At 59.0% G+C, this 17,049-nt stretch overlaps 2 protein-coding genes across 16 annotated transcripts in view; both read left to right on the top strand.

Moving 5' to 3' along the window:
• FAM178B (family with sequence similarity 178 member B) overlaps positions 1-4,822 on the top strand; it is a 114,346-nt gene extending 109,524 nt beyond the window's left edge. For all 9 annotated transcript variants that reach the window (XM_047745990.1, XM_047745989.1, XM_047745987.1 and 6 more), the window contains one exon: positions 854-4,822. In XM_047745990.1, the coding sequence (XP_047601946.1) occupies positions 854-883 (30 nt within the window). In that variant the 3' untranslated portion in view covers positions 884-4,822. The remainder of the gene's footprint in view (positions 1-853) is intronic.
• A 772-nt stretch (positions 4,823-5,594) lies between these two features.
• Positions 5,595-15,149, top strand: SEMA4C (semaphorin 4C). Of its 7 annotated transcripts, none has more exons than XM_047745983.1 (15): positions 5,595-5,728; positions 8,296-8,436; positions 9,959-10,107; positions 10,459-10,521; positions 10,700-10,798; positions 10,898-10,994; positions 11,137-11,253; positions 11,348-11,499; positions 11,587-11,762; positions 12,094-12,238; positions 12,351-12,573; positions 12,709-12,821; positions 13,781-13,938; positions 14,027-14,094; positions 14,184-15,149. In XM_047745983.1, the coding sequence occupies exons 2-15, from the start codon at positions 8,328-8,330 to the stop codon at positions 15,011-15,013; spliced, it is 2,499 nt and encodes an 832-aa protein (XP_047601939.1). In that variant the 5' UTR covers positions 5,595-5,728; positions 8,296-8,327; the 3' UTR covers positions 15,014-15,149. The 7 variants fall into 7 exon arrangements, with proteins under 7 accessions (XP_047601939.1, XP_047601938.1, XP_047601936.1 ...); XM_047745982.1 differs by having other exon boundaries at positions 5,615-5,728; positions 8,293-8,436; XM_047745980.1 differs by lacking the exon at positions 5,595-5,728 and adding an exon at positions 5,869-6,220 and having other exon boundaries at positions 8,293-8,436.
• Positions 15,150-17,049: the final 1,900 nt, after the last annotated feature.

Consider the following 17,049-nt stretch of genomic DNA (forward strand, 5'->3'; position numbering starts at 1 on the left):
AGTCCGACTCCCAAGCCTGCAGACTTTCGGGGTTTTTTTAAAGATTTTATTTGAGAGAGAGAGCATGAGCAGGTAGGGGGAAAGGGAGAAGCAGGCTCCTCGCCAAGCAGAGAGCCCAACGTGGGGCTAGATCTCAGGACCCTGGGATCATGACCTGAGCCGAAGGCAGCCGCTTAACCAACTGAGCCACCCAGGTGCCCCTCAAGCCTGCAGACTTAAGCACAATCCAAGCCCCGCTCAGATAGCATCTCTTCTGGCTTCTGTCCCTCTGACAAACAGTGTCAGCTGCCTTGGGGGCTCTTCTCTCCCCCAACCCTGATGAAGACAGGCTAGGTCTGGTGAGCATCTCTCCTCCCATCCTCCCTCAGCTCCCAACATCTCTATCCTCTGACTTCTCTGCTCATCCTTCCTCCTGTAACCTCTGACTTGGGGCTGACACATTGGCCACAGGCTGTGGCTTGGGTCTCAGATTTCGCAAGTCTCTGAGAAAGCTGGAGAGCAGACCTCACCCTCAATCCCCGAGGAACTAGATCACACTAGTCTCTGGTGGGAAACAGCGTGTTTGTCATGAAAAAAAAAGAGAAAAGTGCTTTGTGGCCTGGCCATGTCAGGGGGCAGGCCCCACCTTCCTGTCACACTTCTCTGGGCCTTCAGGCCATGAGTAGAAGGCACCCAGACAGAGCACCCATGTGCTGTGCTCAAGTGGCCTGTTGACCTGCCATGTCCTCTCCTGGATGGGGAGCCGCAGGGCTTTTGTAGCTCAGCACCTGGCACAAGGAGGCCTGTAGTGGGTGTTGACGCTGAACAGTCAGCCGGTCCCAGAGCCATCACGTTGTTTTCTTCCTTGCTACAGGCCCAGTACTTCAGCCCCTGGAAAGACTAAAAGAGCAGGGCACAGCTGGTCCCCAGCTCTTGGCTCTGGCTGGAAGTGAATGGGGCTCAAGCAATAGGAGGAAGCGAAGAACAGAGGCCAGAGGAGGGCCAGTATGATGAAATGAGAGCTTGCTTCCACACTGCCCCTGACCCCCACCGGGCAATGGATATGTCTCCCTGCCTGGCCCACCCCTCAGCCCTCCTTCCCTCCCAGCTGTCTCCTCTGCCCCAAGGCCTTTGTCTCCACTCTCTGGTTTCCCAGGGCCTCCTGGGCCCTCCCCACCGTCCTTCCTCCCTCTGTCACTAATGTGAGCTTTGTTTGTGCACACTAAAGTCTTATTTCAGCTTCGGTGGTTTAGAAAATTTCCTTCAATCCCTGTCCTGAGGGCTCTTGCCCAGGGTCCAGTTTCCTGACATCTCTCCACTGGGACTGCGCTGAGTTCCCACCTCTGACAGTCATGTGACTGGTCCTCTTAGGCTCCTCCCCCTGTCCCAGAAGGCTGTTTGTAAATCCTGAGGGAAGTTATTCCTGTCAGAAACACACAGGCAGGAGGGCTAGGGAGCATGGGTTTGGACCTGGTCTGGGACCAAACCCCCCCACCCACCCCTTACTCACTGCCCTCTCCGGGGACAGTCCACAGACTGAGCTGGTGGGTCAGGAGTGTAATTACACTTAATTCAGCTTATTGTTGAGTTCTGAAATCAACTCCACAGACTTAGAAATGGGGAATGGGGGATGGATGGTAGGGGCCAAAAGACAGTTCTGGATACTGCTGTTGCTTTCCCTCAGCCTTACCCTTGCTCTGATTCTTAAGGAAGTGCTGGATGTCTTTGACACACACACACACACACACCCCCGCCTTGAGAAGCAAATGGGCCCTGAGCAAGCCGGCAAGATCCTTGGGTATGCCCATTCTCTGTCTACTCCTCCAACCCCAAGAATCCATTTTAGCATCAGGTTGGGAGAGGGTTTTGCAGGGTCCATAAGACATGGAAATAGCAGAGGATCACCCTACACCCCTGGCCCATGCCCATTCATCAGCTCAAGCCGAGCGTGTGCCGACAGCTTCACCATGGCTGGTGCTTACGACTTTCTCTGTTGATGTGCCCCTTTCCCTTTTTCTTTTATGCCACAGGGGCAGGGCAGGCTAACTAGGAGAAAGACTCCCCCCACATAAAGGACCTTCAGGGCAAGTGGCTCAATTTGCAGACCTGAAGGGTAGCCCATCACTTCCTGGGCCTGTCTTATTTATTTGTTTGCTTGTTTTGTTTTACTTAAGTACGCTCCACATCCAGCGTCGAGCCCAACTCAGGGCTTGAACTCATGACCCTGAGATCAAGACCTGAGCCAAGATCAAGAGTTGGATGCTTAACCTACTGAGCCACCCAGGTGCCCCCCTGGGGCTGTTTTAGACACAGCTGCCTCCCTCACCCAGAAGGCTGGGACCTGGGGCATCTATAATTCAGAGGGCCTGAGCACACAGCCGAGCGCTGCGTGCCATACCGGTCGTCGCCCTGCCATGCTCTCTTTGCCAAGTGACAGGTGGAAGAAGTCCTTGGCCAGGGTGACTTGGATGCCCAGGTGACTTGACCGAGAGTTCTGGTTTCTGTTCCTGGCCACATCACAGGGCCCCCTGGCTGGGGCACCACGGAGGCCCGAGCGGCATCAGGTAGGCCTGAGATGGTCTGATAAAAGTGAAGGCTCTGGTGAGGTAGCCTCCTTCGTGTCCCTCCAGGCTGCCCCCGCTTCTGACACTGTACATCCTGACAGCTAATCCTCAGCTCTTCGGTTTGCTCTGGAAACCTGGAAATCACCTTTGAAATTTCCCCTCTTTGTTCTCACTGCCAAGGGCAGAGAGGGAAAGGCCTAAGAGGCTGAACTGGGGAGTTTCCAATTCTCGAAGCTGCCCCTACCTGGTCTGAGAAAGAGATCATGCTGTCTATCAGCACAGACACCCAGGGCCTTTCTCCCCAGTCCTGGTCCTTGAGCACTGAGCCCTCCTCCCCTGTTCCCCAAACACGCTTGTCCCCAAGGGGGAAACAGATACCAAGGAGAAAGACGGTGTTGGTGACTACTCAGTCCTTCCAGAGATCTAGCGGTAACCTGAGCAGAGGGGTATGCTTCAAGGTCACCCAAGGGTGTCCCATATCCCCTGGGACATGTAATGGGCCCTCACTGGAACTGGCTAGAGGCTGACCAGATCTTCTAAAACCAGTCTGGGACCAGTTAGAGACTCAGTCTCCTCCAGGCCAAGAATTCCACAGTGCTGCTGGCGACTTCACCACTTGCCCTTTCCAGATCCTTAAGCCCCTGGGAAAAGGCTGAGGGATATCCTGATTGAAGGCCCTGGAAACGCAGCATCCGGGGCTGTGATGACGGATGTTTTCCGGCTTCCTTTTGGTGATGGTGGCAGGGAGGGGCTGGGAAGGGAAAGGCTTCCCAGGTGGACAGCTTTGATAACTCTCTTCTAGGAGGAAGTAGAGGAAGTCCTTTTCCTATGTCCCCACTCACCTCAGTCCCCAGCCCTCCAAAAGATCCCTGAAGGGTGGCTGACCCAGGCTTTCTCATTTCCCCCTCTGTGAGCTAACAACAGCTCTCAGATCCTTTGGAAGTTGGCCAGGAAGTGCTCACTGGAGAACCCCAGTGTGAACCCTGGGCTCCACTCTGGTCTGAAAGCTGCCTTGCAAGAGCTAGTGGTAAGGAGCTCAAGTGAGGGACACCATGGCACATGACCAGTGTGTGGGAGAGGGACTGGGAGGTTGACTTTCAGGCAAGACTCCTGGACCCATCTGTAGGGACTGAGCTGAGTCTGAGCTGAGCTGCCAGTGGATCCTTGGAGAAACTCAGAAGACATTTAGCATATGTGGGCTTTCCTTGACTTGGCCACAAGCAGATGAGCAAGAGGGCCTGTCAGGGCCTAAGGCTTAAAGCATGGGTACTTTAAATAGAATATGCCAGACAGGCCCTAGGGAGACATGACAGGTACAAGAGACTTTCCTTCTTTTTTTTTTTTTTCCCCTTAATTTAAAACCCAGGAATGCTCATTTTTGACCGGTTGTACTTTTATTAAAAAGTATGAATCATGAGCAAGTAGTCATGCAGGAAACTTTATCCTCTACCCACCCACCCATGGAAAAGGCCAGTGCTGGAAATTAGAAGCAGGAAATGAGTGAAGGTAGAAAAGGGGAGTGGGGTGGGGAGCTGCAGCCTTATCTTTGAGGAGCATTTGGGAGGGAAGGGCTCCCCGAGTCTGCTAGCAGGAACAGAGAAGCCTGCCAGAACGTACAGAAGACTGTCCCTGCCAGTGAAACCAAACCACCTTTTGAAACTTTCCACTGGGGCCGTCTTGCAGGTGGAGCTCTGCCTGGTGGGGGTGGGAGCAGAGGTGAGGAAAACAGCAGGAAACGAGCTGTTTCGGGCTTAAAGTTTGTCCAGATGCACTCTGACTTGGTGGAAAGACAGGACTGGGAGTCCCAAGACCTGATTTAACATCCTGACCTTGCTAAGTATCTACGTTACTTTGAGCAGGTTGCTTCATCCTTCTGAGACTCATTTTTATCTCCAAAATCAGAGACAAGGATACCTGCCGTTTGAACGGTGGTCAGGGTGGATGATGTGAGGAAATGTATGTGAAGGCAGGTGGCAAAGTGTAAAGCACAGAACAGATATGAGTGCTATCTGCATATCAGTTCACCTCCACTCGAAAAAAGACTCAGGGTCTAACCTGGAGGAGGCGTCACCCCCAACTCCCTCCCAGCCAGCAGAGGCAGAGCCTTCCCTGCCCACCCCATGCTAACTGTTAAGGCTTGCCCTCTATCTCCAGCATCTCCAAGACCATGGCTCGCTTTTTTTTTTTTTTTTTTTTTTTTTTTGCCTAGTGGAAAGGAGCTGGGAAATATGGCTTTGGCCAGTGCAGGAGAAGGGCCCTTTATGTGTACCAGCAAAGACCCAGTTGTTACTGAATCCAAACTGGGCTGCTTTTCCCAATTATCTCCACTACTCTTCAGTTCTCCATTTTTAGATGCCAAGTTTTAACTCAGAACAAAAGCTCCTGTCGGGACTGATTTATAATGCAGATTTGCTGACGCGGCCCTCCAGTGTTCCTCTCCTCCAGGACTGCGCCCGCTTAAAGTCCCCACCAAAGCCTTGGGGCTCCAGTCTCTTTACCTCTGTCCTTTGCCCCTAGCCAAGAGGAGGCATCTGTGTCTGGGTGCCGATGGGGCGGCTTCCCTGGGGTTTGTCCACTTGCCCAGCTCTGAGGACCAGCTGGCAAGGTCCACGCCAACACCACTCCAGCGGAGGCCAGAGCTACAAGTGACTTCTAGGAGCTGCTGTGGGCGGAGGCAGGCGGTTCTTAAAGGTGGTAGCTCTCCAGCGCGCCTTCCCCTCAGCTGCTTTCATCTGAACATTAGGGCTCATGTCACTTGTTACTCAGCCTTCTGGCATCAGAAGGACTCATTTCTTGGGGGCAGGCTCTGTGCAACAGGAGTCTCCCGGAGGGCTGTCTTACCGGGGAGCTAACTGGGCAAGGGCGCTGCTGTCCCTTCTGTGTGGAGCATGAAAAACAAGGAGCAGACTCTCCGGAGATTAGTGGGTCTAACTGGTTGGTAAGACCCGTTCCAGTCTGACTGCGGGGGCCAGCTGGTGTTGGAGCCAAGAAACGAAGCAGAATTTCGGTCCAAAAGACCCATTCTGGTCTGCCCCCAAAAGGAGCCTCGATTTCCCCGGCACCCCTCCCTCGGATACTCGCCCCGAAGGGGCTTGCCCGCGTTGGTTCCAGTAACTGCTGGGAGCTCCTCGGCCCCATTCCCGAGCCCAGCCGCCCAGCCTTGGGGGACACTTCGGAAAGACCGGGTGAGTCCGATCCCCCCAAGGCAATGCCCGGAGTCCCTCCCTCGCCCCACATCCCCTCACTTGTGGCGTAGACCGCGACTCCGAAGCGCGGGGCGGCAGGGCGCGGGGAGGGGCAGGGGTCCGAGTCCGCCGGCGCGGAGCCGGGAGGGGGCGGGCCGGCGGGTCGCGGCGGGTCGCAGCCCCCTCCTGGGCCGGACCTCGCGTCCCGCCCCCGGCCTCCGCTCGACACCCCCCCACCCCGCCTGACGTCAGGGGGGAGGGGGCGGAGAGCGGCGGCAGCGCTGGTGAAAGACCCGGCGCCCGGCGCGGTGGCGCGGGGAGCCCGAGCCCAGGGGCGCCGAGGAGAACCGGGACCGAGGGGCGGTGGCAGAGGGGACAGCGGAGGAGGGCGGGCGGGCGCGCGCAGGCGGGCGGAGGCGCGCGGGTAGGGGCGGACCGTGATCCGAGCCGAACGCGAGGGCGGCGCCCAGGGATTCAAGCCGTAAAGAAGAGGTGAGTGAGGCCAGGGTTGTGCGGGGCGGGAGCACCAGGGCTACGGGGCCGCCGCTTTGTCCCCCGACTCGCGCAGGAGCCGCCGCATGCGCGAGGGACAGGGTCTGGGGGCGCACGGAGGGCTAGCGGCGGGGACAGCAGTCGGTCCGAGATCCTTCCTGCGCTCCCCGCGGGCTGGCCGGCGGGGGCTCGGGAGCCGGGCAAGCAGTGCCCGCAGCCATAGCGTCCCGAGGCGCGCACTGGTCTAGGAGAGCGGGGCTACGCGGAGCGGGGATCCCCTGTGCTGTCGGGTCGGCGGCCAGGATCCTCTCCCAGGCCCCCGAACTGCCCCCGGCTCCCCCACCGCCGACGGAAAGTTTGGGGCGGGCTTGGACTGAGGCCGATGTTGTGGGATCGGATTTCCCTGCCGCGGCCCCCCGCCCGCCCGACCGCTCCGCTGGGAAGGCGGGTTGTCCTGGAAAGCCAAGCTCCCGACCCAAGCCTGGCCGCCCAGCCCCTGACGGAAGCGCCCGCCCTGCAGCCGCGGAAGCGCCGTTCGCGCCCGGCCGCTCGCGGTGGGCTAGGGTAGGGGGGCGCACCGCCTGGGCCCCGCGCTCCTCCAGCCCCCACCCCACCCGCTGCTCCTGCTTCCCCGCCCTGAGAGGAGCTGGGGGTGGGGGCATCGCTGTGCTGGCCGATTCTCGGAGCGCGCCGTGGGGTCCGGCCCGAGCCTTGGGTAAGGGGCAGAAGGAGGGCTGGGGGTGTGTTGAGGGGACGGAGGAGGGAGGGGTGAACGTGTGCCTAGCCCCCCCCCCCGCCCTTCTAGTGCTGGGATACTGGGCCGACAGGGGGCGTCCGCCGGCCAGGCTCGCCACGCTCCCTGCGCCTCCGCTTTGTTTGCATTCAAATCCCGGGAGCTGGGGGAGGGGAGAATCTGGGGTGAGTGGGTGACCAAGGACGAGATCTTGGCGGGGACCCTTTGTTTTGGGGTGAGCAGGTCCCCAGCTTCTGTGTCTCTGTGCCCGGCACTGGAGGGCTGAGGCACTGGCAATTAATGTAGGTGGCTTGCCCAGGCCGAGGTCCCAGGGCGCAATCCCTGAGTTGGGAAGCTTCGTCAGACCCGGGGGGTGGGGGAGCGCAGCAGGCGCCGGCCCTGCACCGGGCGTCCCTGGCGGTCGGAGAGGAACCCCTCGCGCTCCCCACCCGCCCCTCTACTCCCCCCCCACCCCCTCCTGAGAGCTTCGCCTGGATCGATCCCTGATTAGACCGGAGCCGGCTCTGTTGTCCCGCCGCCCCAAAGCGTGAGGGCTAGTGTCTCCTAGGAGGCTGTGCAAGGAACAGGATGAGGCCCTGGTCATTTCCACGCCCATCCCACCCACTTCCTGCCTCCCGTCTTGAGCAACAAAGGGGCCTCGGGAAGCTGGGCCCCTTCGGCTCCCGGCCCCACTTCGGCCCTGATGATTTGGAATCAGGGTTTGGGGCTCTGCCTGACTATTGTCTGGGGGGAGGGGAGAGGCTGGGGCCGGGACCCCCGCAGGGCTGGCTCCATCAGGTCCCCTCCCGGAGCAGGGGAGGGGTTGGGGGAGGGGGGCTTCTGCAACCGCCCACCCACTGTATGCCCCTTTACCCAGCCAAGGGGCTTGCGTGCCAAAAAGATCTTGGGGCTGGCGGGAGCCCGAGTTGGGGCAGGTCCTGCTCCCAGAGGTTATTTTAAGAAATCCTCAAATCTGTCAGGCCTGAATGTGGGGGAAAGGGTCCCCTTTTAATTTCTTAAACAACTTCCTGTTGGGAGGGAGTGGGTGAGGGCCTGGAGGCCAGAGAAGGTTTCTTGGAGTGTCCAACCTTCCAGCTGACTCAGCTCCTCCCCTCCCCGCTGGGGTTCCCACCTCCTTTGGAATCTGTGGGGTCTGAGGCCAGGTGTTGGGGGGAACCAAGTCTCAGCTTCAAGGATTGGGTAAGGAGGGAACCCAGGAGGCTCTTGGGGAGGCTGATCAGGTCATATGTCCTGTCAGTGCCTCCCGGCTTGGGCTTGTGTGGGCCCCCTTCCGGTCTGTTTTCTCTGGCTGTGATTCTGACCCTTTCTTTTCCCCTAGCAGGGCAGCTGGCCTGGAGCTTAGAGGCATTTGCCATGGCCCCACACTGGGCTGTCTGGCTGCTGGCAGTGGGGCTGTGTGGCCTGGGCATTGGGGCTGAGATGTGGTGGAACCTGGTGCCCCGGAAGACCGTATCTTCTGGGGGTGAGTGACTGAAGTCCTGAGGAGGAAGACCAGTGTGGGGAGGGGAGACCAGGAGGGACTGCAGCAGGGAGAGGAGCAATTGCCTCTAGATATGCCAGCTTTATTCTGCTCTCGGGCTCAAAGCCTACAGGTGACACAGCTATCCAAGAAATGGGAGTGAGTGGCCCCAGGGACCCAGAACTGGTAGTCCTGGGATATCTCTTCTTCAGATGATTAGGACTTGGCTGCCCCTGTTATGCAAGGAAGAGAGACCCTTCTCTTCTGTATCATTCTCCCCATGCCTTAATTCTGGAACTAGTACTTGCACTGAGAGCCCACTTAGAGAAAACAGAGCCCGGATAGGCATAAGGCAAAGAGTGTCATCACCCCCCTCCCCAAAGTCCTCCTAGCTTTTTGCCCCCAGGAGCCCCCTTATCAACCATAATACACCCCCTCTGCTACCTTGACACTTGTGCCCTCTGGTGGCTCTGGATGTGTTTACGCACGTGCTCGTGGTGGGGGGACCGCAGACCTGACAGCCTTTGATAGCCTTTTGCACGCGCACACACCTGTATTAAGAGGTGATGTCAGGTGTTTGTATCATCAGTGCACTCTGGGGACCTGGGATGAGCTCACCTCCCACAGGCTCCACTCTGCTGCTAATGAAGCCCTCCCTTGCCAGCCTGTGTCTGGCTCCAAAGGCTCAGGCTGGTTTAGGGGGACCCTGAGGACAGGTCAGCAGCTATTTGGGGGCTGATGTAGGAATTCTCTGTCATAGTGTCGTAGTGTCATAGTGCCTTGCGTGGTGAATAGTAACAGGGCTTCGGTGCCTTCTCTGGTCCCAGGCGTCTGGTTCCTCCGACCACCCTGGCCTGGCCTTCCAGCCCCAGTTCAGTCTCCCTCATTCCCACCTGTCCCAGTGGCCAGCCATGTTTGAATCTCTGGCAGCCTGGATTTGGGTCCCGCTGGACTGAAGAGTGTCCTCAGGCAAGCAGTGCTTAAAACTTCAACTTTAGTACTCTCTGCTGTGCCAAATCCCGGACTGGGGCCTGGCCGGAGCCTGGTGTACGCAGCTGGTAGCAGGCAGCAAAGAAGGAAGCGGTAGCAGAGGAAGCAGGGAGGGGGAAGAGCCCAGTTCTGTAGCCAGAGGTGCTGTTGACCCTGAGAGTGAGGGCCATCAGTCTGATGGCTTCCTCTGGCCGGAAGCTGTGGCTGAGATATCCTTCCTTCCTCCTCACCAGCCCAGATTTGCTGCCTCCCAGGCTGGGAAAGGCCAGGGAGGCTTGGAGGGAGCTGTCAGAGCCAAAAGGCTATTAGAGAAGGCTCTTTATTGCCGGTCAGGGTGCTTAGCTGGCATCCGCTTGTGGGGTGCTAGCTGTAATGCGGGGCAGCAGGGGTGATTAGGCCCAGGAGGCCACTGTACAGAGGAAGGCTGATACTGTGGGGAAGAGGATGCCTGGAGCCCCGGGAAGGCCTCTGCCCATTCACCACCCTGCTCACCCCCTCTTGTCTCCCCGCCCACCCCCGCTTCTTCGCCCTGCAGAGTTGGCTGCGATAGTCCGGCGGTTCTCCCAAACGGGCATCCAGGACTTCCTGACGTTGACCCTGACTGAGCAGACAGGGCTTCTGTACGTGGGGGCCCGGGAGGCCCTGTTTGCCTTCAGCGTGGAGGCTCTGGAGCTGCAAGGAGCGGTGAGAGGTGGGGGAGTGGGAGGCGCACAGGTGTGGGGGGAGTGGCAGGACCCAAAGGGGCTTAACCTGATGAAGCTGTCCCCTCAGCCCTGTTCTTCCCTCTGGAAATCTTGCCCAGTTTCCATTCCCACCCTTCTAGCAGAGCAGACATGCTGCTTTCCCTCCTCTGCAGCTTTGCTGCAGTCTGGGGCTCCTGTTCTCTGTTGAAATAAACTCCCGGACAATGGGAACTGTTTACGCTCCCTTGTGGTGTCCCCCGTAGCTGCCACGAGCCATGCCTGTGGCAGATACTCAGGACACGTGCTCAGTGGCTACTTGGGATGTTGATGTCTCCCCTCACTCCCTTCCCAGATCTCATGGGAAGCACCTGCTGAGAAGAAGGCCGAGTGCATCCAGAAAGGGAAGAGTAACCAGGTGGGTGCTCAGGATACAGCCAGGAGAGCCAGAACCACCCCCCCATAATTCTGTTGGCCAGGCCTGCTGTTGTCCCCCACCTCCACCCTCTCCCTTTGTTCCAGACAAAGGGAGGGGTCCTTATGTCAACCATGTCTCATATTCTCATAACTCTGAGTGAACCCCTTTCTCTCCCCAGACGGAATGTTTCAACTTCATCCGCTTCCTGCAGCCCTACAACACATCCCACCTGTACGTCTGCGGGACCTATGCCTTCCAACCCAAGTGCACCTACATCGTGAGTGCTGCTTTCTCCCCTCAGCCCCCATCCTCACCCTACTCTGGGACCCCCCCCCCCACCCCGGGCGCTTCCGCATTGTCTCTTCCCTGCCCCTAGGACATGCTCACCTTCACTTTGGAGCGTGGAGAATTTGAGGATGGGAAGGGGAAGTGTCCCTATGACCCAGCTAAGGGCCACACCGGCCTCCTTGTGGGTGAGTGGCTGTCCCCACGGCAGGCTGGGGGAGTATCCTACCCCAACCCCCACCCCCCCGCCTGCCATCTCATTGTGGATCTGTGTGGCCTGAATGAAGTTTCATGTCACTTCTGGCCTGCCTGATCCGCTGTCTTCCGTAGACGGCGAGCTGTACTCGGCCACGCTCAACAACTTCCTGGGTACAGAGCCAGTTATCCTGCGCAACATGGGGCCTCACCATTCCATGAAGACAGAGTACCTGGCCTTCTGGCTCAACGGTGAGCCCCGAGGAGCTTGTGTGGGGCCCGGGGGGAACCATGGGTGAGAGGCCCTACAGCACCCGCCCTGCTAACCCTCCTCCCCTTCCCATAGAACCTCATTTTGTAGGCTCTGCCTACATCCCAGAGAGCGTGGGCAGCTTCACAGGGGACGATGACAAGGTCTACTTCTTCTTCAGCGAGCGGGCAGTGGAGTATGACTGCTATGCAGAGCAGGTGGTGGCTCGGGTGGCCCGTGTCTGCAAGGTACGGAATCCTGTGGTGAGTGGGGAGCCCCGGGAGGCCTGGTGGCTGAGCAGGCCTGCCCAGCAGTGTCCCCTTGCTATCTGCCAGGGGGACATGGGGGGCGCGCGGACCTTGCAGAGGAAGTGGACCACGTTCCTGAAGGCAAGGCTGGTGTGCTCGGCCCCGGACTGGCAGCTCTACTTCAATCAGCTGCAGGCCCTGCATACCCTGCGAGATGCCTCTTGGCACAACACCACTTTCTTTGGGGTTTTTCGGGCGCGATGGTGAGTTGGCTGGGAACCCAGGGGGGCTGGCGGGGAGGGGGGTTGCCCAGGAGGGATGGTTGGGGATACAGGCCACTGGGTAAAGGCTTAAGTGGTCCGCTGACCAGAAGGCAAGGAGGATATTGGGCATCTGCCCCTCTCCGAGTCCCCCCCTCCCCCCGGGGAGGTGTGCAGTGCCCTTGCCCCTGCGGTAGGTTAGAGCCAATGTGACATTGCACACAGCCCCGACTGCTTTGTGTGTGGGGAGGGGGCTACCTTCTGGTCCATGCCATGAGGTGGGGTAAAGTGGACACCACACCTCACCCTTGAGTTCCCTCCTTTGCTATGACAGGGGCGATGTGGACTTGTCAGCGGTCTGCGAGTACCAGCTGGAAGAGATCCAGAGGGTATTTGAGGGTCCCTACAAGGAGTACCGTGAGCAAGCCCAGAAGTGGGGCCGTTATACCGACCCCGTCCCCAGCCCACGGCCTGGCTCAGTGAGTCCTCCGGGATGGGGATGGGCTCCTGCCCTCAGCCGCTGTAGCTCTCCACCATGCTGACAGCTCTCCCCTTCTTCCCCACTGCCCCCGCCCCGCCCCCACTCCCCAGTGCATCAACAACTGGCACCGACGCCACGGCTACACCAGTTCTCTGGAGCTGCCGGACAACACCCTCAACTTCATCAAGAAGCACCCACTGATGGAGGAGCAGGTAGGGCCCCGGTGGGGCCGGCCCCTGCTCGTGAAGAAGGACACCAACTTTACCCATCTGGTGGCTGACCGGGTCACAGGGCTTGACGCAGCCACCTATACGGTGCTGTTCATTGGCACAGGTAGGCACCTGGGGAGGCGGGTGTGGCTGCTGGAAACTGGGTAAAGGCCTGTGTGTGTCGGGGTGGGGAGATCTAGAGATGCCCCAGGGGCCCCATGCCCTCTCCTTCATGCCTGTCCTCCCCAACCACCCACAGGAGATGGCTGGCTGCTCAAGGCCGTGAGCCTGGGCCCCTGGGTCCACCTGATTGAGGAGCTGCAGGTGTTTGACCAGGAGCCTGTGGAAAGCTTGGTCCTGTCCCAGAGCAAGGTAGTAATCAGGCCCCGTCCACCACTGTCCCTACACCTTCCCCCATCTTTGGCTTGGACAGGACAGGGTTGGGGAGGCACTAGAACACACCTCGCTTAGCTTGGGGCGAGTTCCAGGAAATGCGCGCGCTAATGGAATCTGTGCTTGGCGGCTCCTGGGCATTATATATAGCCAGGTCCCCGTGGGGCAGTGTTCCCAGAATTGGGCCTTGGCAGTGGCTCGCCACGCTTCCGTCAGACCCCTTGAGGTTGTGCTGTGACTCTGTGACCTACAGCCTCTTCTCTATGGTGCTGCGGTGGTCGGGGCCCCTGGGGCTCATGCTGCCCTCATGCTGCTGGCTGTCTTTGCGCCCCCATCCCCCCAGGTCCAGCCCAGCCCTGTCCTGGCCCTCCACTCCCTTTGCTGTTTGCCTGAAGTGCTGCTTGCACCTACCCTTCCTTCTGGCTGGTTTGTGACTCTCGTGAACTTTCATGTGCTCGCCCTTGACCAACTGTTGTGGCTCAGATTGTTCCCCAGAACGTGGAATAATGGCAGAAAGAAAGTCCGTGGTTGAAGAAACACACAGATTGGCAGTGAGCATTCAAACAGAGGAAAACACCTTATGCTATGCCCGTGCTATTGTGAGGACTGATGGGCCTAGCGGAAAACAGGCTTCCTGCACTATTTATACTGTACTGAAGCGTGTGTGTGTGTGTGTGTGTGAGAGATTATATTCCTCAGCCTCGCACTTCCACTGTTCCGGTCTAAGAAGGTCATGTCTCTAAGGTGCTTAGGATTGTGTCTGGCTTGTAGTAAGCCCTGGGTGTGTTCTTCAGTCCTTTGATTTCCCTCCTCAGAGTTTAGCACTGTGCCCTTCCTCCTCGGGCCCCTTTGCCCTCGTGCTCCCACGCAGCCGTTGGAGCTGCCCCCCAGGCCATGTACCCCCCGGCTGAGCCTCCTGCACCCCGCTTCTCTTGCAGAAACTGCTCTTTGCGGGCTCCCGCTCTCAGCTGGTCCAGCTGCCCCTGGCTGACTGCGCGAAGTACCGCTCCTGTGCCGACTGCGTCCTCGCTCGGGACCCCTACTGTGCCTGGAGCGTCAACACCAGCCGCTGTGTGGCCGTGGGTGGCCCCTCGGGGTGAGTGGGGCTCGGCACGTGCTGGGACCGGGGTGGGAGCCGGGGTGGTCGGAGCCCCAGTGCCCATGGACCCTGTTTCCCCAACCAGGTCCTTGCTGATCCAGCATGTGACGGTCTTGGACACCTCAAGCATTTGTAACCGTGGCAATAAAAAAGGTGAGCTGCCTTTTTTTCTCCCTCTCCCCAGTAGGATGGGCCCCGGGTTTCCTGTGCTAACTCTGCTCACTCTCTCTCTACTACTGCAGTCAGGCTCATACCCAAAAACATCACCGTGGTGGCGGGCACAGACCTGGTGCTGCCCTGCCGCCTCTCTTCCAACTTGGCCCACGCCCGCTGGACCTTCGGGGGCCGGGACCTCCCCGCGGAACAGCCCGGCTCCTTCCTCTATGACGCCCGCCTGCAGGCCCTGGTCGTGATGGCTGCCCAGCCCCGCCACGCCGGTGCCTACCACTGCTTTTCAGAGGAGCAGGGGGCGCGGCTGGCTGCCGAAGGCTACCTGGTGGCCGTGGTGGCCGGCCCATCGGTGACTCTGGAGGCTCGGGCGCCCTTGGAAAACCTGGGGCTGGTGTGGCTGGCTGTGGTGGCCCTGGGGGCCGTGTGTCTGGTCCTGCTGCTGCTTGTTCTGTCACTGCGCCGGCGGCTGCGGGAGGAGCTGGAGAAGGGTGCCAAGGCGGCAGAGAGGACCCTGGTGTACCCCCTGGAGCTGCCCAAGGAGCCCACCAGTCCCCCCTTCAGGCCTGGCCCGGAGACTGACGAGAAGCTCTGGGATCCCGTTGGCTACTACTACTCGGATGGCTCGCTCAAGATTGTGCCTGGACATGCGCGGTGCCAGCCTGGGGGCGGGCCCCCCTCTCCACCTCCTGGCATCCCTGGCCAGCCCCTGCCTTCTCCGACCCGGCTTCACCTGGGGGGTGGGCGGAACTCAAATGCCAATGGCTACGTGCGCTTACAGCTGGGAGGGGAGGACCGCGGTGGGCTGGGGCACCCACTGCCCGAGCTGGCTGACGAACTGAGGCGCAAGCTACAGCAGCGTCAGCCACTGCCGGACTCCAATCCCGAGGAGTCCTCCGTATGAGGGGCCCCACCGCCTCACAGGGGCAGCGTGGGACGCGCGGCTCCTCCGTTTTTGCACAGGCACCAGCTACCTCAGGGACATGGCGCGGGCACCGGCTCGGACTGGGGCAGACCCTGCCCCGCATCCACCCGGCCATGAGGACCTGCTCCGCTCAGCACGGGCACTGCCACTTGGTGTGGCTCACCAGGGCACCCGCCTCCCAGAAGGCATCTTCCTCCTCTCTGTGAGGGGCTGTGAATCACGGACACATGGGACCCCAGCCACCAAAACGTTTCAGGCAGAAGTTGGAGATGTGGGTGTGTTTGTATCTAGGTGTATGTGGGTGTGGGTGTGTGCATGTGTGTGTGACCTAGTCTTCTTGTTTCTCTGTGTGTATGTGTGTGCGTATGAGGTAGTTTTCCTTTTTCTGTCCAGTCTTCCCTTGGCCTGGGGTCCTCCTGGTGAGTCATTGGAGCTATGAAGGGGAAGGGGTCGTATCACTTTGCCTCTCCTACCCCCATCTGTCCCCCGTGGGGGTCAGTGATGTACATAATGGGGGTGGGCTGGGCAGGGTGCTGTGCCCCTTTTGGGAAGTCCAGGGCTCTGGGGTGGGCCTGGTCCTGCTCCTAGGGCTGTGAATGTTTTCAGGGTGGGGGGAGGGAGATGGATTCTCCTGTGTGTTTGGGGCAAGGGTGGGAGGGGCCTCCCACTTGGCCCTGGGGTTCAGTGGTATTTTATACTTGTCCTCCCTTATTGGGCTGGGAAAGGTTGTGTGGGGGGAGGGGGAGGGAGGAGGAGGGGAGAGGAGAGAGGGTGGGCATGCTGTGGATATTGCATATCCTCTCCCAGCCCTAGGAGGAGGGCTCCTAACAGTGTAACTTATTGTGTCCCCGCGTATTTATTTGTTGTAAATATTTGAGTATTTTTATATTGACAAATAAAATCAAGAAAACAGTGTTACTGTGATAAGGGTAAGGCGTTTGGGCCAAAACCTTCTGGGCAGGACTAGCCTCACCTCCCCATAGTTCTAGTGCAGCTGTCCCTAATGTTGTCCCTGCCTGCTTGTGCCAGAGGGAGGATAGTCCAGGCTCCAGTGTTTTCCCACAGTGGTAGCTGTGGGGCTGGGAACCAGACCAGGGCCACAGCCTCCTGGGAGCCAGCTTTGGCTTCTGGTCAGAGGGAGAAGTTAGGGCATTGGGACAAGGCCGGAGAGGAGGGGCCTGGCTTCCCAGAACTATGGGGAGAGGGAAGTGGGAGTGAGAGGCTAAAGGAGGGGGACTTCCTAGAAAGAGCTTAAGGTTGTATGGACTAGCTTGTGTGAGGATGGGGCTCCCAATTAGCCTAGGGGAGGAAAGGTAGTTACTTCCAGAAGACTTTCAGCCTTCTTCCTACCCTCCAGGAATTTAGTCTTGAATGCTCCGGCTATGTGGAACATGGAACTTTCCCTGTCACCGCCCAGTGTGCACCAAGCCACCAGCCTATGCAAGGAATGGTACAGGGAGGGCCCAGATATTTGTAAGGAAGGAAAGACCTACCCTGGATTCTGTAATTCGTGCCCACAGATGGAGGCAGTCGTGAAATGGACTCCCTTCATTTGACTGGTCTGGAGGGCCTGCGGTGGCTAAAAGGGACTGCTGCCCTGTGTCCTTAGCTTTAGGAAAGGGCTGTGATGGGGGCGCCTGGGTGGCTCAGTGGGTTAAAACCTCTGCCTTCGGTTCAGGTCATGATCCCCGCATCCAGCTCTCTGCTCAGGGGGGAGCCTGCTTCCCTTTCTCTGCCTGCCTTTCTGCCTAATTGTGATCTGTCAAATAAATAAATAAAATCTTTAAAAAAAGGGGGGGCTGTGATGGCCGACTTCTGGGTATGCTAAGCTTTCAGCTTGGTCATTAACCTCAGCCCCCAGGATGTTTTGATACATGAAGATTGATAGAGTAAACCCCGCTCCCACTGGGGCTGGGTGGTTTGGCACAACCCAAGGCTCTGTTCCTGCCCTTGGGGCGTATGTGCTCCTAGTGGCAAAGGTGGTGGCCACCTGCCTCCCACGGGTTTTCAGGAAA

This window comes from Lutra lutra, chromosome 9 (genome assembly GCF_902655055.1).
Source record: "Lutra lutra chromosome 9, mLutLut1.2, whole genome shotgun sequence".
Lineage (NCBI taxonomy): Eukaryota > Metazoa > Chordata > Mammalia > Carnivora > Mustelidae > Lutra > Lutra lutra.